Below are 22,497 nucleotides of genomic sequence, written 5' to 3' on the forward strand. Positions count from 1 at the left end.
GTGCAGAAATATAGGAAGTTAAAATCCCATTTCATTTACTTTGATCCATCCAAACGACTTGACACTGTTCGTTGCCAGGCCCTCCATCCTGCACCACTGACAAGTGGTGGAAAACATTCTTATGAACTTCTTGGCCATCACCTAGAGCGAACACCATGCCCTCCATCGTGCACCACCGGCCAGGTCAAACCACACTGGAAAATTTAAGGAACTTACTTTGCCAACACCTGGAGTGAACATCCCCACGTCCTGTTAGGCAAACCAGCTGCCTTACACACTGTGCCAATCTGAGACCTTGGGTTTTCGTCCCTTCCGATCGACTCAGCACTGTTCCTTACCAAAGCCTCTCTAATACACCTATGACAAGGGGAAACTCTTCTGGGAAATCCTGAAATTTCTTGGTCAACACTGGGATTGAACACCTCAACCTCCTGGTTAGTAAGCCAGATGCCATGCTCACTGAGCCCTTGGTTTTTCATCTCTTTCCCATGACCCTTGCCAGGCCTTCCGTACTGCACCACTGACAACAGGAAACCACTGGAGCGAACACCAGGCACTTTATCCTGCAGCCCTGACAAGGCGAAAAATCTTGAAGTCTTTTGCCCGATGCTCACTGAGCCCTTGGTTTTTCATCTCTTTCCCATGACCCTTGCCAGGCCTTCCGTACTGCACCACTGACAACAGGAAACCACTGGAGCGAACACCAGGCACTTTATCCTGCAGCCCTGACAAGGCGAAAAATCTTGAAGTCTTTTGCCCGATGCTTGGAGCGAACACTTATTACACTATGACCTCATGCTTAACAAGCTGTCGCCTCACTGAGCCATGGTGATTCCCACGCAAGAAGGAAAACAAGACTCTTTTTCTAGCTGGCCTAAAAAGGGGAAAGCATGGAGAAAAATCATAAGGAAGTCTTTTGCCCAATGCTTAGAGCGAATACTTTGACCGCATACTTAACAAGCCATCGCCTCACTGAGCCGTGTTGATTCCCACACAACAAGGTTCTTTATCCTGCTGGCCTAACCATGGATTAAAATTGTAAGGAAGTCTTTTGCATGACGCTTAGAGCGAACACTTCGACCGCTTGCTTAACAAGCCATCGGCTGAGCCATGGTGATTCCCATACAAAAAGGAAAACAAGGTTCTTTTTCCTGCTGGACTAACAAGGAGAAACCATGGAGGAAAATATTGAGAAAGTCTTTTGCCAGATGCTTGGAGCAAACACTTTGACCACCTGCTTAACAAGCCATCACCTCACTGAGCCATGGTGATTCCCACACAAGAAGGAAAACAAGTATTATTTTGTTATGTTTATTGATTAGAGAGGAAGAAAACAAGATCTTCCCTACAAAAAGCACTGACTAGAATATGTACTATATATAATATATATAAAATATTAACAATAATAATAATAGACCATCGCATTATCATCAACAGTATAATATTATCACTAAAACGCTTGCTTTATTTACAGCCAACTCTCACTCACTAGTTGCTTGTCGCTTGCACTATGTACAAAAATGAAAATATACAAATAAACTATACAAAATATTTAAATAAAAACTCAACATTATGCCATCCGTCTTTATTATCCAGCCGTTCACCTCATTCTTTTTTATCCAGTCGACATTTTTTTAATTCAATTTCAGACAAGTGCTCATTATGAAATTATTTGTCTGAGTCATTTCAATTTTTTTAACATTTGACAAAACGCAAAAGAGAAACGGCCTGAACGAGACAAATATGTCTATCCTGCCTTCTGACAAATGCAGGCTTGATTGAACACATGGATCCAAATTTTAAAATCTGACAAAATATTCTGGAACCGACTGTTAACAAGAAAGATGACATTGTGTCTGATTCCAAGAACAGACACATTAAAATAAGAGGCTATCGGAACTTTGACCTCACCTGTATCACATTATCACAGATACAACTTACTTATATAACAAAACATTTTTATCGAAAAACAATTGCTTAGAGGTAGTTGTATGGGAAGAAATATCCACCAAAATGTTCAACTTGGTTAATACCATGTAAGAAATCATTGAAACATTTTTTTGCTATATTTCTCTCCATAAAACCCATTTAAAACAAATGCTTAAAGGTATGGGAAGAAATATCCATCAAAATGTTCTATTTGGTTAATACTATGCACAAAAACATTGACACATTTTGGTCATATTTCTCAACATAAAACCCATTCAAAGCAATTTGTAATTTCGGCAAAAACATATTATTATAAAATACATGAGACAAACTAAAATATATATATATCTCTATATATGTACATGAATCAATCTATATATCATTATAAATAAAACTGATTGATAAACAATATCTCTTCATATCAAAATATTAAAATTGCGTAACTATATTCCGCAGCAGTTCTTATATTATTATGTAACCTTTTCCCTGTTTATACGATATGCATGTTTCAACAATAAGAAATATGTACAAAAAGTTACAAAAATATAGAGATTACAAAATAGTAACAGATCCCTTTAGGTTAAGACAAGATATAGACAGCCCCATTTGGCTTAACATCGAGACAAGCTTGTAAAAAGTACAAATTTATATTCATTCTTTGTACATATTAAAATATTCATCAAGAAATATGAAAGCTTTTTTACATTTTATTTACATATTCAACTTCAACCATTCATTTGGTTTCACAGTCAAAGGTCATTTTATTTACATATTTCATAATCATAGACCTTTCAACTTTGACCTTTTATTTGGTTTCGGGGTCAAAGGTCATTTAATATACAATAAATAGTTAATATTATTCATAAATATACAGAATATATACACATAAATATCATATTCAATATTGCATAAAATAAATTATACACATTCAAATTCTGCCATTATTTTCCATCACTTTGTAGACTACATTTTACTTATTTATTATGCATTGCACAGTGTGGCCTTCTAGAGGGGGGAACAATTTGTGAAGAAACATCACAAAATCGAATCATTCTATGTCTATAAACCAAATCATTCATGATGAAGTGTCCGCAAAAACCATATACGACACAACTTCCCAATCATAACTCATTAAGCTGGAATCAATTCCATACTACTAAGCAGACAAGATCTTTGGAAAAATATATTATGATTTGAATTCTAGACAAAAGTCTAAGTCATGAAATAAAGAACAGCAAACAAATCACGGTTCCATTTAATTATATAACAACAAAAATTATAGTAAATCGTCAGGATAAATAATAAAGCTTATAATATTAATAAAAAATTATAAAAATCCAAAAATTATTTTAACAAAAAAAAAAAAAAATCGACTACAAATACCCATTTACAATTATGTCGAACACATAAATCTATTAAAGAGAATATATGGAAAATTGACAAACAAAAAAATATGACAAATTCACAGAACACAATGAAGAACGAGAGTGAAATAAAGTATTAAGTATAGACAGAAAGATTCTGTGAAATTTATTACAAAGCTTTCATTTCAAAATGTTGCCAGTTGGTCAATTTTTGACATAGATTCTTGATATCGGATATTTTTTCCAAAGAATGCGACATTTTTTTTTAGCATAATCCCAATTTTACATAAATATTTCTATTTTTGAAGTGTTTTTACAAAATTAAAACTATACATTTAACTGTATTGTCGTGTTTTAAGCTTACATTATTTAGAATTTTAATTTTAAGGTATTCAAATTGACTGGAAGGTAATTTCACTAGTCAGTCAATTTGACAGTAAGTCAGTCAAAACTGGCAAATATGAATAAAACGAGACCCCTGATGATTAAGGATATCGTTATGATTATCAATAATTTTTGAAATGGTTATTACTTTAAATTTAAATCGTATTCTCAATGTTTCAATAATTTATTTTAATCAAAATTGCCGTATTCTCAATGTTTCAATAATTTATTTTAATCAAAATTGCCGAAATGAGACTAAGGAGGAGTTGCTGTAATTTTAAATAGCTATTTACACATTTTTTATTATTCAATGTGCAGTATCTCTCTGGATCCTATTGGATTTCCTCGATAAAGGTTTAACGAAAAATGAAGAAATCAACTGGAATGAGAGAAGGTGCACAAAATATAAATAACGCAAAATATTTATTTATAAAAGGGTTCAAATATGGGCTATTATATAACAACAAAAAAATATCATGGTAAAGTTACAGAGTTAAAATGTAATATAGTATAAATGGCTTTGGTATTCAGATATGTAATAAAATAGAATTTTCAGAGGGAATATAGCTTTAGATATAATTCAATCAGTATTCATGCAAACAGTACTTTGTGAAAGGAATATTGTTTTTTCAAAATGTTTGGGGAGAGAGAGAAAAATAATGCAAAATCGTTTATTGAGACTTAAGTATATTGTGTATCTCTTCCAGAAACATAAAAATAGAAATTAAAACATCCAATGTCCATTTATATTTTTCACAAGCTATCATCATATTTCTTAAGCAAACAAATTATCCCATTTAACAGGGTTAAAAGGGTTGGCGGAAAACAAAATTTAAATTAAATTTGAGCTACACTTCTCTTCGTTCCATTGATTTCGGTGCATTTTTCAAAATATTTAATGTAAAAAATAAACCCATTTTAATTATTTTTGTTAAGGTACGATATCAGGAGTTTATTTTTTAAAGGCAAACCACCAAACAGAAACTAAGTGAATTTCAAGACAAGTCACCAAAATATTGTAATATTCTTAGAATTTTAAGACAAGTCACCTGAACAATATTCTGCGACTACAAAACCCTTAAAAATTGCATTTAATAATCCTGAGTTTATGTGGAAGACCATTTATTACCAGTTATTATAAGATCTACAAAAGGACCATCAGCAGTTTGAAATTATCTCAAAGAAGTTTAAAATATTCTCAGATATTTGAACTATAAGATCTACAAGTGGACTATCAGCAGTTTGAAATTATCCCAAAGAAGTTGAAACTATCACAAAGAAGTTTAAAATGTTCTTTCTCCATTAATGAATTATCTCTCAGCACTGCACATCAAATCTGCTTTTCATTTCCATGCATACAAGTACATACAATTTTATGTATCTTAACCCATCTTCTGGATGCTGCATCATTTCCCCCCTGCCGATCTGTTGACGTAATTAATGTTCCAATGTCTTCTGCGCAGACGTAAAATCGTAGCAGCCAATTTTATTGGCTCATGTTCAATCTCTTCATACTGATAACGGAACTGTCACTACTTCCAGGAGATGACATCAACGATAATCGTCTCATGTAGTTAGGCATCTTGGCGATTTTTGTATGAGGGCAAATTTCTAAAATAGGTTCATTCGTCCACATCATCTGTAAAATATAAATAAAACAGTGGTTATACCAAGGATAAAAACTTTCTATTGTTGATGATAAATGAGGTGATCTGTGGCCGTGTCTAGGACTGGCAATTCAAGTGAGAAGCTCTCATTAAGAAATATAAGTGACATCTGTTTAAATTTTTGACGTTGTTTGAAAAGCCTTAGGTTAAAGCTGAAATAACCGAGCTACTGGAGACATTTTAATTACACATGTACAGGTGAAAAAGAATGTGTTTGAACCTTGAGACATTCGCAATATTAACATTAATATTAATATTATCAGGCCTGCAATAATTTCATGTTTTACATGACAGATAAAGATACGGAAAGGGATCTTGAGACATTCGCAATATATATGATGGATAAAGATTTATCAACCTACCTCATTTGCTTCTTTCCTCCATTTTAAAACAGCTTCATCGTCGCCATAGGAACCAGACATGCTCAGCATAATGGGATCAGCTTGAGACCTATAATGAAGAACATATTTTATGGTTTTAAAATATGTACAATTGGCCAAAACAAGTGGATCAAGAAATTCCAATCCGTTAATATTTGGGCTGAGATGACTTTAAATAGGTTTTTTGTTTTATTTCTTATAACATTCTGATTATCTGTAAGTGCAGATACATGAAATTTGAAAACGGGAGAGGTCACACCATAGAAAAGATGGCGGACATTTATAAAAGATACAAAAGTAAACAGGATCCGCCTTTGATTTGAAATGGAATTTAATGTGATTAAATGTCTCATCAATACTTCGGTCATTTTGAGAATAAATTAATTTTTTTTTTACAACATCTGTACAATGTGAGGTGAGGCAGGTAAATTTAGTCTGGACAGCTACGAGATTCAACTAAAAGGATTATTTCTAGGCCTGAAAATGTTTTTTTTTTTATACTTACGTGTCTTTGAGCAAGCATTTGACTGGTTTATCTGAAATCTTGACTTTAGCCTGGAGACAAAGGTCGGCAGAGTAGAGAGATTCTGACATGGTAGTAGCAGAGATGATGCTAGTGGCAGCACTGATGTTACTCTGAATGGAGTTTACTCGTAACATATTGGGACGCGCACTCTTGGCACTAACCGAATCTACATCCACTCTCGACGGGGTGGAGATTTCATCATAACTTGACCACGTCTGATTACTCTTTGGTGTTCCGAAGCAGCCATTGTTGTTGTAAAGCTGCATTAGTTTGTCCTCTGTGTTGTCTAAAGATGAAATATCGAAGTCTGCTGGGAAAATTAAACTTGCAGGATCGATTCCTGACAGGCCGTTCTTGTGGTGCAAGAATTCCTCTACCTGTTTGTAATCTGCTTCCGAGCTCAAAGATCCATGAAGCGAGAAAGAGACGTTACTTTCAACATCTGTATCCACTTGAATGTTGGTGAAGTCAATTCGGTATTGAGCTTCTCGATTTTTGGGTTGGAACTTTTCTGGCACGGTGGAGGAAGATTCAAGTCTTGAACGATCACTCAAAAGAGATGATGAACTGCTTCTGTTGGGTGTGAGTTGTTCCCTAGCACTCTTCAAACTATACACACTACTTTCACTTTCTGAATCCTGGTTGCCAAGGAAACTATCAGCCATTGTGATCTGCCTGGTTGGTGTGGTTGCTTCTTCATCCTGTTCACTCACAGCTAGTGTAGATCGTGAATGAAATGGACTCTCCTTAGCATCAGTAAAAACCTCATCCTGATCCACTTCCGAATCTGTACTTTGGGGAACGTGTGAGTCTTCTGAGTGCGTGCTGAGTTTATTTACAGAAGTATTACGCGAGGTTCCACAAGACGATGTTCCAGTGGAATTAAAATTACTGCAAATATTACCATTTTTACAATTTTCACAATTAGCACATCTTTTATTATTGTCTGATTTATTTTTGTAACAGTCACATGACTGAGATTTGCATGTCACACAATCCAAGTCTTGCACAGTTTTCTGTAATGAAATAAAATTGTCCACGCGTCCGTTTGACCTCGTTTTATTGCATGTACAAATTATGTCCGATCTCAAAGTTAAACTATTGTCCGTGCACTTGACACACTTGTTGTTCAACTGATTGGAAACACTGTAAGTGTCTTTATTAGCACTGTTAGATTTAGGAGAGTTATTTGTAGTTGCCACACTGTCGCTGATATCACTGACGTGACCTGAGTCACCGGCAAAGCCAGATGTCACACCTGTTGACAGTTCCGTGTCCGTTATATCTGTCTTATTAGCTTCATTAATAGCATTAACGATGCTTTCATTGTCTAATTTTCCCGTTCTAGATTTTTCATTATTTTCTTTTTCAACTGCTTCTCCGGAATGTTCTGAGTCAATCACAACCAAACTTGAATTAGCACTTTCTGGCATTTCTACGACGTCAAAACTGTGAGACTTGTGTTCACCACTGCTGATAACTTCTGTTGATTCTGTGATCAGGTTGTCTCCCTTTTTCTTTTCTTTCATTTTCTGATGAACGCTTCTACTCTGAGCCAGGACGTATCGTGAAAGAAGATCGTTCTTACTTGGAATGTGTCCATCTGGAAAGACATCTTTGGTTGTTTTTGAATCATCTGTGTCATCGTTAACAGTACCAGTGCTACCCTCGGATTCTTCCATCAAATGACCATTACACAATTCACTTGAATGTGAATCATCAAAAAGCTTGCGTCTGCCTTTAGTGGTGTCTCCATCTTCATTTGAATTCCCGCCATGTTGACAATGATGAGAAAAGCTATCACCACAACTATCAAACCAGAAACTACCCTGAGACGAGTGAAATTCTGATTCTGTTTCCTTGGTAACATTTCCTCTGTCTTTCAGTCTCTTATCTGGAGAATTCAAAGGTGTGGAGGACAGAAATTTATTCTTTACAGAAATTGATTCTTCGACATTGCCAACAAAGATCGTACTTCCAACTGACATGGCCACCATGTTGTCCGACGCTTTCCCTGTTATATTAATTGGGGATGATGGAGTCGTGGCCACCTGACTGTCCTGTTTAACGGGAGACAGACTGATACCTTCATTTAGTTTCCGATAATACATATCCCGAACTTTCTCCTCCACTTTTCGAATCGGATCATTTTCGTCAGTAACCAGACAAAGGTTTTCCGCCAAGCTTCCTGTAAACGACTGTTCTGATGGTGTTTTACATGCTCCCGTTTCTATCACGTCGTAGATCATCAAATTTCCCTCTCCTGTTCCGACCCAAACTGTGTTCTCGTATGACATTATGGAAGTGATTCGAGCTCTATTGAAGTAGGCATCGTCTTCCTGAAATTCAAAAATTGCACTTTGTAAGTAAAATCAAGATCTGTTTATCTTTTCATTTCTAAATGAATCAATTATAAAGGAATTTATTTCTTTTCAAGTTAGCACCTGGAACATTGAGATTCTTAATTCTAGACTATCCTCAGAAACATGTCTCATATCAACCACTACATGGGAAATGAAAAGATTAGGTAAATTTTGTCCGGACAGTAGTATTTCTGCTCACTCTTCATCAAAGGTGCTTTTGTGTACATAGGAGCTTAGTTTTTCGTTCCATCTGAACAACTAGATACTGTTCCTTACCAGGCCCCCAATTCTGCCCCACTGACAAAAAAAATCCATGCTGAAAATTCCTGAGGAACTTTCTTGGCCAGTGTAACACTAGGAGCAATACGGGCGACAACACAGAGAATAATCATGGGATCTACTGGTTAGTGAGCCAGAGCTGGTGCACAGAGAGGATAAGGGCTTAGATCTAAAGGCAATACCATCTGGACAAAAAATACACAGAGAGGATAAGAGGATAGATTTAGAGGCAATACCATCTGGACAAAAACTAAAAGTCTACCAATTTACTTAGCAAATAACCAAAAATAGACAACTAGCAATGACTTTAACAATGCTTCCAATTTTCTCAAAAACGATACTGTCTAGTTTCAAAACTAATGAACAAACTTGTTCTTACCTTTCTCAGATTTGGGTATCGACAAGATCTAGTGTCATACAGCATCTTACAGCTAAGAGTTTGAGGATCCCATAATTCTAAGATGGAGGAGCCACGAACTGAGATAAACACGCCAGTCATACTTGGCTCCAGTGACAAAATATGGTCATAAGGATTACTCGAAACAGTGAAATTATCCATGGCATCCAGAGTACTGCAGATAAATAATAAAAATATTTCTTTAAATATATATGATTTGAAATCAATAGCAGTTAACTTTCTTAACATTGCTATGCCAGAAAAACATGGATTTGTGTAGATCAGAAAATTATTTCAAACTATCTAAAATGGATTCAAATGATTTACAGTGAATTCAAATGATCTATAATGAACTCAAATGATCTATAATGAATTCAAATGATCTATAATGAATTCAAATGATCTATAATGAACTCATGTGATCTATAATGAACTCATATGATCTATAATGAACTCAAACAATTATATAGAGGACTCAAATGATCTATATTAGATTCAAATGATCTATAATGGACTCAAATGATCTATATTGGATTCACAGGATCTATAGTAGACTCAAATGATCTATAGTGGATTAAAATGCATCAAGAAATCACATCAAGGTATCACAGGTACCAAGAACTTTAATAATGCACCTCATGCTTTGTTTTGTTTAATATTAGTGTGTCAAGGGAGATAATTTGTTATTTTATGAGATTCACACATTCTATAGTTTGTTTGGCATTTAGATAAGCAAAACACTTTCAGGACATATTCCTTTTAAATGCATTATATATAAAAAATATACCATCAATTAAACATTTGTAATATATTCCCGGAATATCAACAATTGATTCTTTTCTTTACAATATGGTAAATAGTCAAGAGTAGGCCTACATTTTTATCTTGGATTGAACTTTGGATAATTTGATGTTTCCGCAAAATGCAAATGAAGCACAGAGACATTAATCATTAGATATGAAATAATTTGATAACTTACCCAGCATGTATAACATGTACAGTATTACCACAGGCACACCATAGTTGTTTACCTATTACCATAACACAGGTAACAGGTGATTGACCAACAGGTATATACATAACATCTATAGGAGCTATAGCACTCTCTCCATTCTATAAAACAAATAAATATACACAAAATTACAAGCTAGAGTCTTTACCTATTTGATTTATCACTCCTTCATATGTAAATAATTTAAACATAATATGCAAGAGCTAAATCTGTCCATTGAAGGTCTAACTTTAGGCCTGAAATGTTATCTAAATTATTAATTAATTAAGTTATCCAGACCATAATCAACTCTCGTTGTCATCGCTTGCCTACGATATTTACTGGATTAGGATCCGATTTGCTGCTCAACTTTCATTCATGATTAAATCATTAAATGGATAATCGAGACTATGTTTTTTTATCATACCGACTTTAGTAATGATGATCAAGACTAGAACGGAAAATTCAATCGCTAATTTCTCGGTTCAGAGTGAATCAATTTGACTGAAATTTTCAGCAAATTCCCTTGGCATACTTGATCATCAATTGACATGAAACTTGGCATGCTTGATCATCAATTGACAGACTTTGTTTTTTGATATGATGTCACAATTTCAAGATGGCTGCGATAAAGTAATGGTCGGCTAGTGGTTCATATAGCATTATCGTATTCTTTGAATGGCATTTAGTAATACTTGTTTAATTAAATCATATTTAACGGTTAGAATTAAAATATCTGTACAAAGTCAGGGCACATTGTACTGTAAATACTTTATAAACAGATGCTTCATTTCTACATCCCATAATATTTACCTCAATAATGGCAACTGTACCGTCTGCTAATCCTGCAAATATTCTAAACTGATGATCATCTTCAGAATATGAACAAACTGAGAGAACGGCATCATGGAGTCTAATATGCCATCTTTCTTTTCTAAAATTAACAAAATAATTTTTAATGACAGAAGTAACAAAATTTTAATGACAGAAGTAAAATATTTTTTAATGATAGACAAAATGTTAATGACAGAAATAAAATAATATTTAATGATGGACAGAAATAAAATAATTTTTGATGATATAAAAACAATAATTTTGGATGACAGAAATAAAACTAACATACATCAAAAGAAACTAATCTATAGGAAACTAAAAACTTAGGCAACTCAATATAAAAAAAGCTAATTAGAGGAATGCCTTTGACTTGGATAACATTAATAGCCAGATTGGTCACTTTATATCATAAGGTCTGTGATTGAGTCAAGTGGTGTGGTTTCGATCCCTAGCTTGTTCGTGGCTAGGGGTGGGTTTCCTCTGGTTTCCTTCAACTGCTATAGACCCCTATGTGCAAACAAATTATTGAAATGTTTGTCCAAAATTGACCTAGTGGATAATTAACCCCATTTCTCGCTCAATCTAACTTTTTTATTCAAATAAATATTTGATATCCCAATAAAAAATAAAACTTACTTTTGCTGCATATCATAGGAATAAAGCAGCCATGACAGAGAGCCATAGAAGACAATGTTGTTAGGTAAAGCCAACATGGACATCATCTTCGAATCAAACTAAAAACAAATAAAATAAATCAAAAAATAAATTAAAAAATAAAGAAAGAAAAAGAAAGTTTTATTTTGTTTTGAAAACGAGTAAATAAAAATCCAAATACTCTGAGAAACACTGAAACTGATGATGCATTTATTCAAATAAATGTTATTTTCATGAATATTTAGCAGAATCATTTAAACAGTTCAAAACAAATATATTTTCTTATTTATTAATTCTTTATTTTAGAAATGAACATTAAAAGATGAACATACAAATTTTTAATTTCTAATTATTATTAGTCTGTAGAATTAAATCCATATAGCTAAGAATGATTTAAATTTATGAAATAAAACACAAAAATCAAGTAAATTATTACCTCCAAGGATATATCTAGCATGACCCCCTCATAACAATTAACACGACACACATGTGACTGATTCTGTTCTCCGTAACACAACCAAATCTCACCTGAAAATATCAACACATATATAAAATATATTGTTTAAATTGAATTGAATTAACTAACAATGGGATGGGATGGGATGGGATGGGATGGGATGGGATGGGATGGGATGGGATGGGATGGGATGGGATAGGATGGAATAGGAGTGGGATAGGAATGGCATGGGAATGGTGTAGGATAGGATAGGATAGGAATGAAATTGAAATGGGATAGAAATGGAATGGGATGGGATGGGATGGGATAGGAATGAAATGGGAATGAGATAGGAATGTACATGGGTTAATATCTTGTCAATACAATACTTCAATCACCAACCCATGGTTACATGTGGAACACCAGGTAGGAGAATTTTACCTGGTCACTACATGGGTGGACCTCAGCTTACCATCCCATCTGAAGAACTATGCATACTTTCCTTGTCAGACTCAAAGGCATGACCCCTGACAAGTGAAGGCCGGGCTTCAAAAAATCATGAAGGTTCTTTTCGGTTTACACTGGGAATCAAGTCAATAAGACTTGAAAATCTAATGGGGAAATCATAATGATGACGGACATTCACTTTTGTTTTTTCTAATTTGACATTTTTTTCATCAGGCAATATAATGTTCCAATCATTGTTTTTAAGATTCTGTTACAATGGGAAAGATTATAAATGTCTTAATTCTAAACTAACTTTTCTCTCAGTACAACCTAATACTTCAAACAAAACAAAAACTTGTAATATCATTTTGGATTATGAGATTAAAATTAGTCTTTAATTCATTAAGAACAATACCTAATAATTTAAACAGAAGAGAAACTTGGATTATGAGATTAAAACTAACCTTTAATTCATTAAGAACAATACCTAATATTTTAAACAGAAGAGAAACTTGTAATATCATTTTGGATTATGGGATTAAAATTAATCTTTAATTCATTAAGAACAAAACCTAATACTTTAAACAGAAGAGAACCTTGTAATATCATTTGGGATTATGGGATTAAAACTAATATTTTAATTCACTGAGACAATAACAAAACTTAATACAAAAACAGAAACTTTTGGGGGATTAAGATCAAAGTCTTAACAGAAAACAATCTGAAAAGAAATAATAACCATTTGCATGTCTTTCAATATCAAATCCTGTTATATAACATATTAGAACTCACACGGTTATCTTTTTAAAAAGGTGATTTTCAACAAAGACTACATTAATTATCAAGGTCATAGGTGTCTCTTAACTAAATCTGTAGCCCCAATTAAATGGACATTATACAAAGCTAAAAGAGACCGAGAGATAACCCTCAATAGCTTTTTTGATCTTGGCATTCCCTTCATGAACAAAGACATTTCTCAGGTCCAGTCACATTAAAATCTTTTTTTGTAGCTGTTAATGTTTATTTTATTAGGGCCAAAACAATTTACTTTTTACTTCATTGGTTTTGATAATAAATGAACAGACTCTTGGGTCTTGTGAGTGATGTTTGTTTCAAATTTGTTTCAAGTTTTGAAATTTAAAAGTTTGGAAGTATAAGCTTTTGAGAAGAGCTAACAATTCTTTTTAAGTTATTTTTAAATTAATAGGAAGCAGAATTTTTACAGGTCTGGGAGCCACACTGGCTCTGTGAGTAAGACGTTGGGTCGCTAACCAGGAGGTCCCGTGTTCGATCCCTGCATTGGCCGAGAAAGTTCATTGGGAGTGTCTGGCGTAGGACCAGGGCCTGGCAAGGGACAACATATAGTTGCTCGGATGGGATGAAAAACCGTGGTCATGTGTACACATTGGCATGCATGTTAAAGATCCCCTGGCAGTAGTGCCAATATCTGGGTAAAATTTCCCTCATAGTACACAGTAACCCAGTCGAAGCAGAACAGTAGGACGTTAAACCTCATTTCAATTCATTTAGTGTTCTTCCCGAAGAACTAATAATCAGATTGGTGTGGCCAGAAGGTTATTTTGGATTTGGACATAAAGGCATATTTTCAATTAGCCAGAAGATATATATAACAATTACAGATAAATTGGTAATTAATGATATATTTGAATATAATCCCTATGGTGTTCATATCTCACTATGATATAATATTGATAAGAGATATCTAATTACAGGGGTGTTAATAATAACCATCTAATCAATCAATATCTAACAAGTCTATTAATTAACATGTGACATAACTTTAATCTTTTTATCACAGACTATAAACAGACTAATTACATTAATAGCTTATTAAATGACAGATTTTACCCACAACATACCCTGTACACAGTAGACATGAATTAATATAAAACCTGTTTTTGTTGTTGTTAATTGAAACCATATTCACAATGATTTTGATTCAATCGTCATGTTTCTCAAAAGATTATTTAGAGCTGAGTTATCATATTTTTATTAAAGAAAAATTGACATTATATGAATATATTTTGGACATTTTGACTAAATTATGGTCATTTTGACTAAATTATGGTCATTTTCAATAAAGTTAATTTTGTTAATGGCTATGACCACACCATGAAAGGTTCCATGACTGGATTAACCACAATTCTGTAAATGGGGTTAATAAGATCAAAACATACCTGAAGGACTTGTGGTGCAGCATTCAAAAGACAGGAAACTTCCAGCTTCAGCTTCCAGTGCCATAAACTGAAACATACAGAAATCATTTATAGAGAGACAGACAGAAGAAACGATTTTATAAAATAGTGTAGAATGGATAAAGACTTTTCCGTAAAAAAGACTTTGGCATCAATATTCCTCAGATACCAAAAATAAATCATTGAAATTTAAAAAATTTCTATTTAAAAAAACAGGGCACAATTACTATAATAGGTTGATGTGTGTACAAAGTTTCAAAAAGATATTGTAAATGATTTCTGAGATATGCTCTGGAAAGAAAACAGGTGAAAAGCACTTTTCAATATGGCCTGTCATAATTCCGTTTGGCACAGAATAATTAAAAACAATACACGATTTTCTTCATACTTTTTTCTTCTGTTCTTTTTGATTTTTGGAGTTGTTCTTCAGTCGTCTCAGCCATTTTGTGATCATGTCAATGATTGAAGACATTTTGTTCACTTTGATGTTGATTAATAATAAATTATATCCCAGATGCTGATGAATTTTAATCCATGTTCAATCTGGACTGGTTATTATTTCATTTTCCCATATACAACCTCTTAATAAATGAACATTACTCCAATCCCAAATTCAAAATCTATCAATTGCTTTCACTCCAAACAACAACTCTCTAAGACTGAATCTATCATTTCAATCAGTTTGTTGTGCTTTCACATTTCATATTCCGAATATTATTTTAGATCAATTTGTTCTGTTTCCAGTATAAGCTACAACTCCCTGACTGAATATGTCATCTCAATCAGTTTGTTCTGCTTCCACACTCACAGAAGTTATCATTTGAGATGAATTTGGTCTGCTTCTGCTCAAACTCATGTACTGAATAAATATCCATCCAACAAATATATACAATTGATTTAAAGTTCATAGTTCCTCCATTTTAGCATATAACTGCTAATGTAGTGAAATGGCTGTTGAATAATATATCTATGACCATATACATTAAAGTCACCTTCCAATAAACATTATGATGTAATTAAGTTGACCCTTAGATGTATTAAGTCATCACAAGGGATGCAAAATGGACAATCTGACCTCGTGGTGAACATGTGAATGACCAAAATTTTGCACACATTCTGTCATCAATTTCAACCAACCAATAGGATTTCATAACCTACAGATCAATCAACCTTTGACCCCCATGATGTCATCAGAGGTGTAAAGAATCAATCAAAATGGAACACAAGGCTTACATAAACAATGGCTGTCCCCCCTCAAGGCCCAAGAAATCACACCCTACTTTGGTTTGCTGTAAAAGTGTCAATTAAATCTATCTATCAATTCAAAAATAATCACTGTTGAGATCATCTCTTAGTTGACATAATCTAATTAAGGCATTAAGTTGATATTTGGATAGACAGTTAAAAATAACAGAAGACAGTGATAATGAAATGCAAACAAAAAACAAATTGACTAATGCAAACTAAGGTCTCTGCTGAAAGTCCCAATTCATAAAAATAAAATAAATGTCATTTCTGTTTGTCTTTTTTTATTATTAAGATTTTCAAAAAATTTGACAGAAATAATAAATACATTTTGATTTTTCAGTTTTAAAGATTATTTCTTTAATTTAAATCTGATCATTTGTTTTAATAATAAATAAAATATTTGAAAGTTATATATAAAATATTTGAAAGTTATATGTAAAAAAAAATAAGTTTTAAAAATAAAATTGTGGAAATAAGTTCGAGCATTTCATACTTTATAATAGCAAGTCTTTCAAAATATAAATTTGATATGTAAAATCTGATTTTGATTAAATGAATGAGCAACATTTGACATTTAAAACAGTCTTTTTGAACAAGTGAAAGATTGCATGTTTCATTTTTTAAAGATGGACATTTTTTATGTGAATTCATTCCTTTATAACCAGCATTTAGACAAATGGCAGTGAATGTACTGGTAAGTATAAGTGAGTATTTGAAATGGACATATCACACTTTTCCCTTTCATTAGAAATACTGTATATAAAAATAAAATTTATGACCTAAATACAGGCATGCATCTTTAGGATAGTATTTGGAAACCAATTTACTGGTAAGCATTGTTGAGTATTTGAAAAACTGAAATGGACATACTTTTCCTTATGGTATATTTCATAACATAAATATGCCCATAAAGCATGTATCTTTAAGTTTATATTTAGAGAAATAGAATTTACCGGTAAGGATTGATGGGTATATAAAATGGACATATTATACTTTTCCCTTTCATTATAGAAATATATAAAAAATAAAATTTATTCTTAAGTTTTATCAAGATAAATGTCATCGAAGGCAGTGAATAGATTGGTAAGGATTGATGGGTATATAAAATGGACATATACTTTTCCCTTTCATTATAGAAATATATAAAAAGTAAAATTTATTCTTAAGTTTCTATAAAAATAAATGTCATCCATGGCAGTGAATAGATTGGTAAGGATTGATGGGTATATAAAATGGACATATACTTTTCCCTTCATTGGAAATATATAAAATATAAAATTTATTCTTAAGTTTCTATTAAGATAAAGTCGTCGAAGGCAGTGAATATATCGGTAAGGATTGATAGGTATATTGGACATATTATTTATCTATCTAGACTCACCATATGCTCTCGTTCAGCAAAGGCCATTTTCTGTAATTCCCTTCGTTTGTATTTCTCTTTTAATGAAGTCAGATAAAACGCCTGTTTACTTTTAATGGCCTGACGATGTGGGAAGGGTTTCAGATCTTCAAACGCTATCTGAAATAAAATCAAACAGATATTTTAAAACATTCAACCACAGCATCCTGTTTTTCTACATCAATCCAGGACTACCAAAGATAGGCTCAGAGGGAAATTTTGCCAGGACAGTGGTGCTACAGCCTACTTGATTTCACTTTCTAACTGTAAGGGGAATACGTTACTGCCAATGGAATACATGTTACCATAGTTTCTGGTCCCATCCAAACGAATACGGTAGTCATTTTCACAAGGGGAAACCAGGTTAAAAAATCTTAAGGAACATTCTCAGCCTATACCACAAATGGCAACCTCCTAGTTAATGAGGAAGCAGACTCCAAGTTCACAAAGCATTCTCAGATTTAAGTTAAGAATTTACTCAACTTCCAATCACTGTTAATGAGAAATGTCTTTGATCCAGAAACACAAAACTTTGCACATAGTTTCTTATTGATGTATTTGATACATTAAAACAACAAAAGTTTTATAAAGTGCTATATTTTAGTTGAAATAAGGCGAATAATTTTGAGTATATTCTTAAGTCGGAGAATGCTTTGTGAACTCGGGGTCTGGTCTGTCACTAAGCCACCATGGTCTCGGTTTCAGTTTGATGTGGTACTTCCTGATTTTTTTATATTCAAATTTATGAATTACATGAAATTTTGCATTTCATTGACTGGTGAATCCTGCACTCCCATAGATTTTGACCACAAGAGCCAAAATTTGCCAATATTGTACATGTAAAAAAAGAAATATACCTTTACTAAGCCTTCAACATCATAAGTCATTTTAGCACAGGATTTCAAATGTCGCATCACACTAATTGTGTCGTTCTTCATCAGAATCTCTCTTTCGTTCATCTTCAAAATGGCCAGACAAAATCGAAACAAAACCTTTGGACCTTCAAGTAAGAAGCAATCCCATATTCTCAGTAATGTCTGAAAGAATAAAATATACACTGGTCATTAAACAGAGACATGAACGACACGACAGGTCAATCTGTCTAAAATAAAATTCCAAACCTAAAAGAACAAAAGTGAAATAATAAAGCTGACATTTGTAATTAATTGAAATACCATTTCAGCGTCTGTAACAACTTGAAAATTGATCAACCAAATAGAAGCATATTTATAACATAACAAGCTTGGGATTGAAATCATGCAGGTGGGTTGGATGGGCGAATGGCTAGCATGTGCACGCTGTATGATAAGGTCTTGTCATTGAGTCAACTGGTGTGATTTCGATTCCCCGGTTGTGCGTGACAAGGAGTAGGGGCGCCTGTCCAACCTTGTGAGTTTTCTCCGGGTCCTCCAGTTTCCTCCCACTGCTAAAGACCCCTACGCACAAGCGAACTATTGAAATAAAATTGAACCATGTGTTAGTCCCGAAATGACTTAGTTTGTGTTGAGTGGATGTTAAACCCCATTTCTCTCTCGATCGGAATCATGCTACTTGACACATCTTATGATCTAAAGTGCACAAATTAGATCACTTTACTCCCCCCTGATGTGTTAGGACTGGTAATTATCACGGAAATAAGAGGCCTGGTAGTGAGCCATATGTCCGTATGAGATTGACTATGTGTAGTTATTGTAAACTGTATATAGACTAAAGATTAAACAGATGGCCATCTACCAGTCTATATTATTATATTGTTTATATATTATTAGTATTCAACAGGGTTTCCGGGCTATATTATCTTTACATCAATAAAATTATCATACATAAAGCTTTAATACGCCAGAAGACAAATAATGATTTTCTGTATTTAAAGTGTCTGTGCGTCATATGTGCATTTATTTTTGTTTTTTATGTTGTTTCATATAGTCTATGTATCTTGTATGTATTTATTTATTTATTCTTCAAGTAAAGGTTACAACATGACAACAATAAATATATAGATATGTATATGAAATAAGAACTATGTGCTGCATTGTATGATTGAGAAAGTCACATGAGAAGAGAATGGAGAAGTATGATAGGTATGGTGTCATGAAGAGACCTTTACTTAGGATAGCCCATAAACCTTGACATATATAACATCATTGCTTATTTCCAATGGGGTACTTTGTTTGCATTATCTCACTGAATTTGTGCCTGAGTAAAATTTTTGTACTTTTATTTTTCACCTTTAGATATTGTATGCCACCCTGAAAGGGCATTTCAATGCAATAAAAAAAAAAATATCTATTCAACATTTTACCGGAAAATATGAAATTTTCCATGGCTTAATCTACGCTTAATATGTACTCAAATTGATTATTTAACTTTTAATTAATAAATCAAAATCAACAGTAGATAAGCTCCCCCGGTTGGGTTCAATCAAGTTTGAGAATGATCAAATCCAAGTAGTACACAGTTTAGAGTAACTACAGGATTTCTAGTTTGTTCAAACTACAAACCCTGTAGTCACTCCAAAAATTTGCAAAAAAACTCAGTTCACTATAAAGTAATAGATTAAGTTTTTCACTTATTTAAAAATATTCTAATGGGAGAGGTACAACTTGCTTAAAGTATATCACAAGAAACTGTCTCTTTAAAAGGGGGGGGGGGGGTAACTACAGGAGTTAATAAATTGCTAATTGTTTATTTATTAGACGTAATCTGAGTGTTTATATTATTATAATGATTCCCAATTAAATACAGTTATCACTGATAGATAAAGTTTGGTATAAAAGAAATATTTGACTGTTTGATGTGAATGAGAATCTATGTCAGGAAGATATACAGATGCAGAAGAAGATGGGATGGTTTAATGGAGCTGCAGGGTCTGAGTGCTAAAGACATTCGGTAGGGACAAAAGCCCAAGGTCCCGTTAATTTCGACGAAGGCGTACACCGGCACAATTATGATTTTAATATTTGACTTGATGAATGACTTTAATCTGGAAGATTATCTACCATTGATATTCTTGTTTTGTTTTCTTAATTGAGGGAGATGCTAATTGTAGGCCGGTTGGGGAGGTTCGGGTGTTTCCGGAATCCAAAATGGCTGCTTTTTATAAATGAGTATTTTGGGGAATACTAACCCGAACCCTAACCCTTTTAAGAGGGGTAAACGTTAAATTAGATCCAAGTTCATCCTTCTAAAAAGGGTTAGGGTTAGGATTAGGGTTATTATTCCAAAAAAAATTCATTTATATAAAGCGGCCATTTTGGATTCCGGAAACACCCGAACCTCCCCAACCGGCCTACAATTAGCATTTCCCAATCAAATCAAAGCTATGAAAAATCAGAAATTGTCCAGAAAATACTCGATCAGTGATTTTGTCACAATTATATTTTTACAGTGTTAGTCATTATATAATGATTAAGGTGTTCTACTCTAGTCATTTTACAATTAGTTTATTTACCCATTTGGATCCCCCAAACTTATGTTAACAGTTTATCAACTGCAGTTGGAGGTCGTGAATATTTTCTACTGAGCTACTTTCGTTTGATGCTTTCCTTATAATTCTATTTACCTCCCACTAACTTACATCTGGCCTCCATACTTTATAAATATGAAATTTATTAACGTGGAAATTATTCCGGCTGTTCAGGTATAATGTTTGTAAAAACAATGATGTTATCACTTTACTACTGTCTTGATGCAGTCGTTAGAGAAATAGATATGAAACGGAATGGACTTTTAACATCCCTTGAGAAAAAAAAATGCAAAAATGAAATCCAGAATGATTTAATGTTGTGTCATCAATTTAGTAAGAAAAAAGACACAAACTAGGTCATTTTGGTGGAGAGAGAGAGAGTAAGAGAGAGAGAGAGAGTGGGTTTAACGTCCACGAAAAACAAACTAGGCCATTTCAGGACAAATATATGATAGAATTTTATTTCTATAATTTGTTTGCGTGTAGAGTGTTAAGCAGTGGGAGGAAATCAGAGGACCAAATAAACCCATGTGGTCAGACAGCCATTGAAGCCACGCCACTTGACTCTATGAAAGACTTTATGATATAAAGTGAACATGTTAAGATATTTTTTTGTTTTTCCTCTGTCATATTATCATGGTGATTTGAAGGAAGTGAATTTTGTCATGACAGCTGCATTTCAAAGAATTCAACCTCGAAACTCAATACATTCAGTTCATTTTATAGTAAAATAAAATTGGGAAATTGGGAGTATGCTTAAACTGCATATTCTATCTGAAGTAAACAAAACATGTCCAAAAAAAAAATGACCCGACTGACAAAATTTTGAAATGTAAGCCCTGAGCCCTGATTTAGCCACCATATTTCTAAGATTGACATTCTTGTCCAGATCTCCACCAGATGTAAAATATCCTTCATAGTGACCAGAGTGTACCCCGTGAAATTTGAAACTTCAATACTGGTATTGGTTATTTAATAACCTACGTACTGCTGATCCGTCCACTCAATGAAAACAATTGTATATTTAGGATTAGAATCTATAAACAAAATCTGTTTTATATAAATCACTATGCATTTTAAACCTTTAAATAAACATAAGATCAAGTATTTAATGTAAACTTTTGGAATCTTTTGTTTTTATAGATCTGATGTCTTAAAACTGTTTTCACATGCATTAACTTCCAGCCAGCAAAAAAAAAATTCAAATTCAAAAATCCCCTAGATGACTTGATGAGAGAGAGAGAGAGAGAGAGAGAGAGAGGGAGAGAGAGAGAGATGAGTTTAACAGCCACTCATCACAATTTAGGTCATTATGGACCTAACTTATGGTTCAATTTTTGTTTCAATAATTTGTTTGTGCATAGAGGTTGTTAGCATGAGGTTGGATAGACGACCCTACAAGAACAAGCCTTGGGTTAAGAAACAACTTCAATGATAGACTTTAAGATCGAAAGCACACACGTTTGAGCCCATCCCCCTACAAGAACAAGCCTTGGGTTAAGAAACAACTTCAATGA

At 33.4% G+C, this 22,497-nt stretch overlaps 1 protein-coding gene across 1 annotated transcript in view; it reads right to left on the reverse strand.

Moving 5' to 3' along the window:
* Positions 1–1,297: 1,297 nt before the first annotated feature.
* The window catches only part of LOC126808623 (uncharacterized), a 154,962-nt gene continuing 133,762 nt past the window's right edge, over positions 1,298–22,497 (reverse strand). The window contains exons 19-29 of the mRNA XM_050533506.2: positions 18,372–18,551; positions 17,497–17,634; positions 14,850–14,916; positions 12,205–12,296; positions 11,751–11,848; positions 11,094–11,214; positions 10,269–10,402; positions 9,272–9,464; positions 6,230–8,589; positions 5,707–5,794; positions 1,298–5,316 (exon numbers count right to left, since the gene is read on the reverse strand). Of these exons, the coding sequence (XP_050389463.2) occupies positions 5,164–5,316; positions 5,707–5,794; positions 6,230–8,589; positions 9,272–9,464; positions 10,269–10,402; positions 11,094–11,214; positions 11,751–11,848; positions 12,205–12,296; positions 14,850–14,916; positions 17,497–17,634; positions 18,372–18,551 (3,624 nt within the window). The 3' untranslated portion in view covers positions 1,298–5,163. The remainder of the gene's footprint in view (positions 5,317–5,706; positions 5,795–6,229; positions 8,590–9,271; positions 9,465–10,268; positions 10,403–11,093; positions 11,215–11,750; positions 11,849–12,204; positions 12,297–14,849; positions 14,917–17,496; positions 17,635–18,371; positions 18,552–22,497) is intronic.

This window comes from Patella vulgata, chromosome 1, assembly GCF_932274485.2.
Source record: "Patella vulgata chromosome 1, xgPatVulg1.2, whole genome shotgun sequence".
In the NCBI taxonomy this organism is placed as follows: Eukaryota; Metazoa; Mollusca; class Gastropoda; family Patellidae; genus Patella; species Patella vulgata.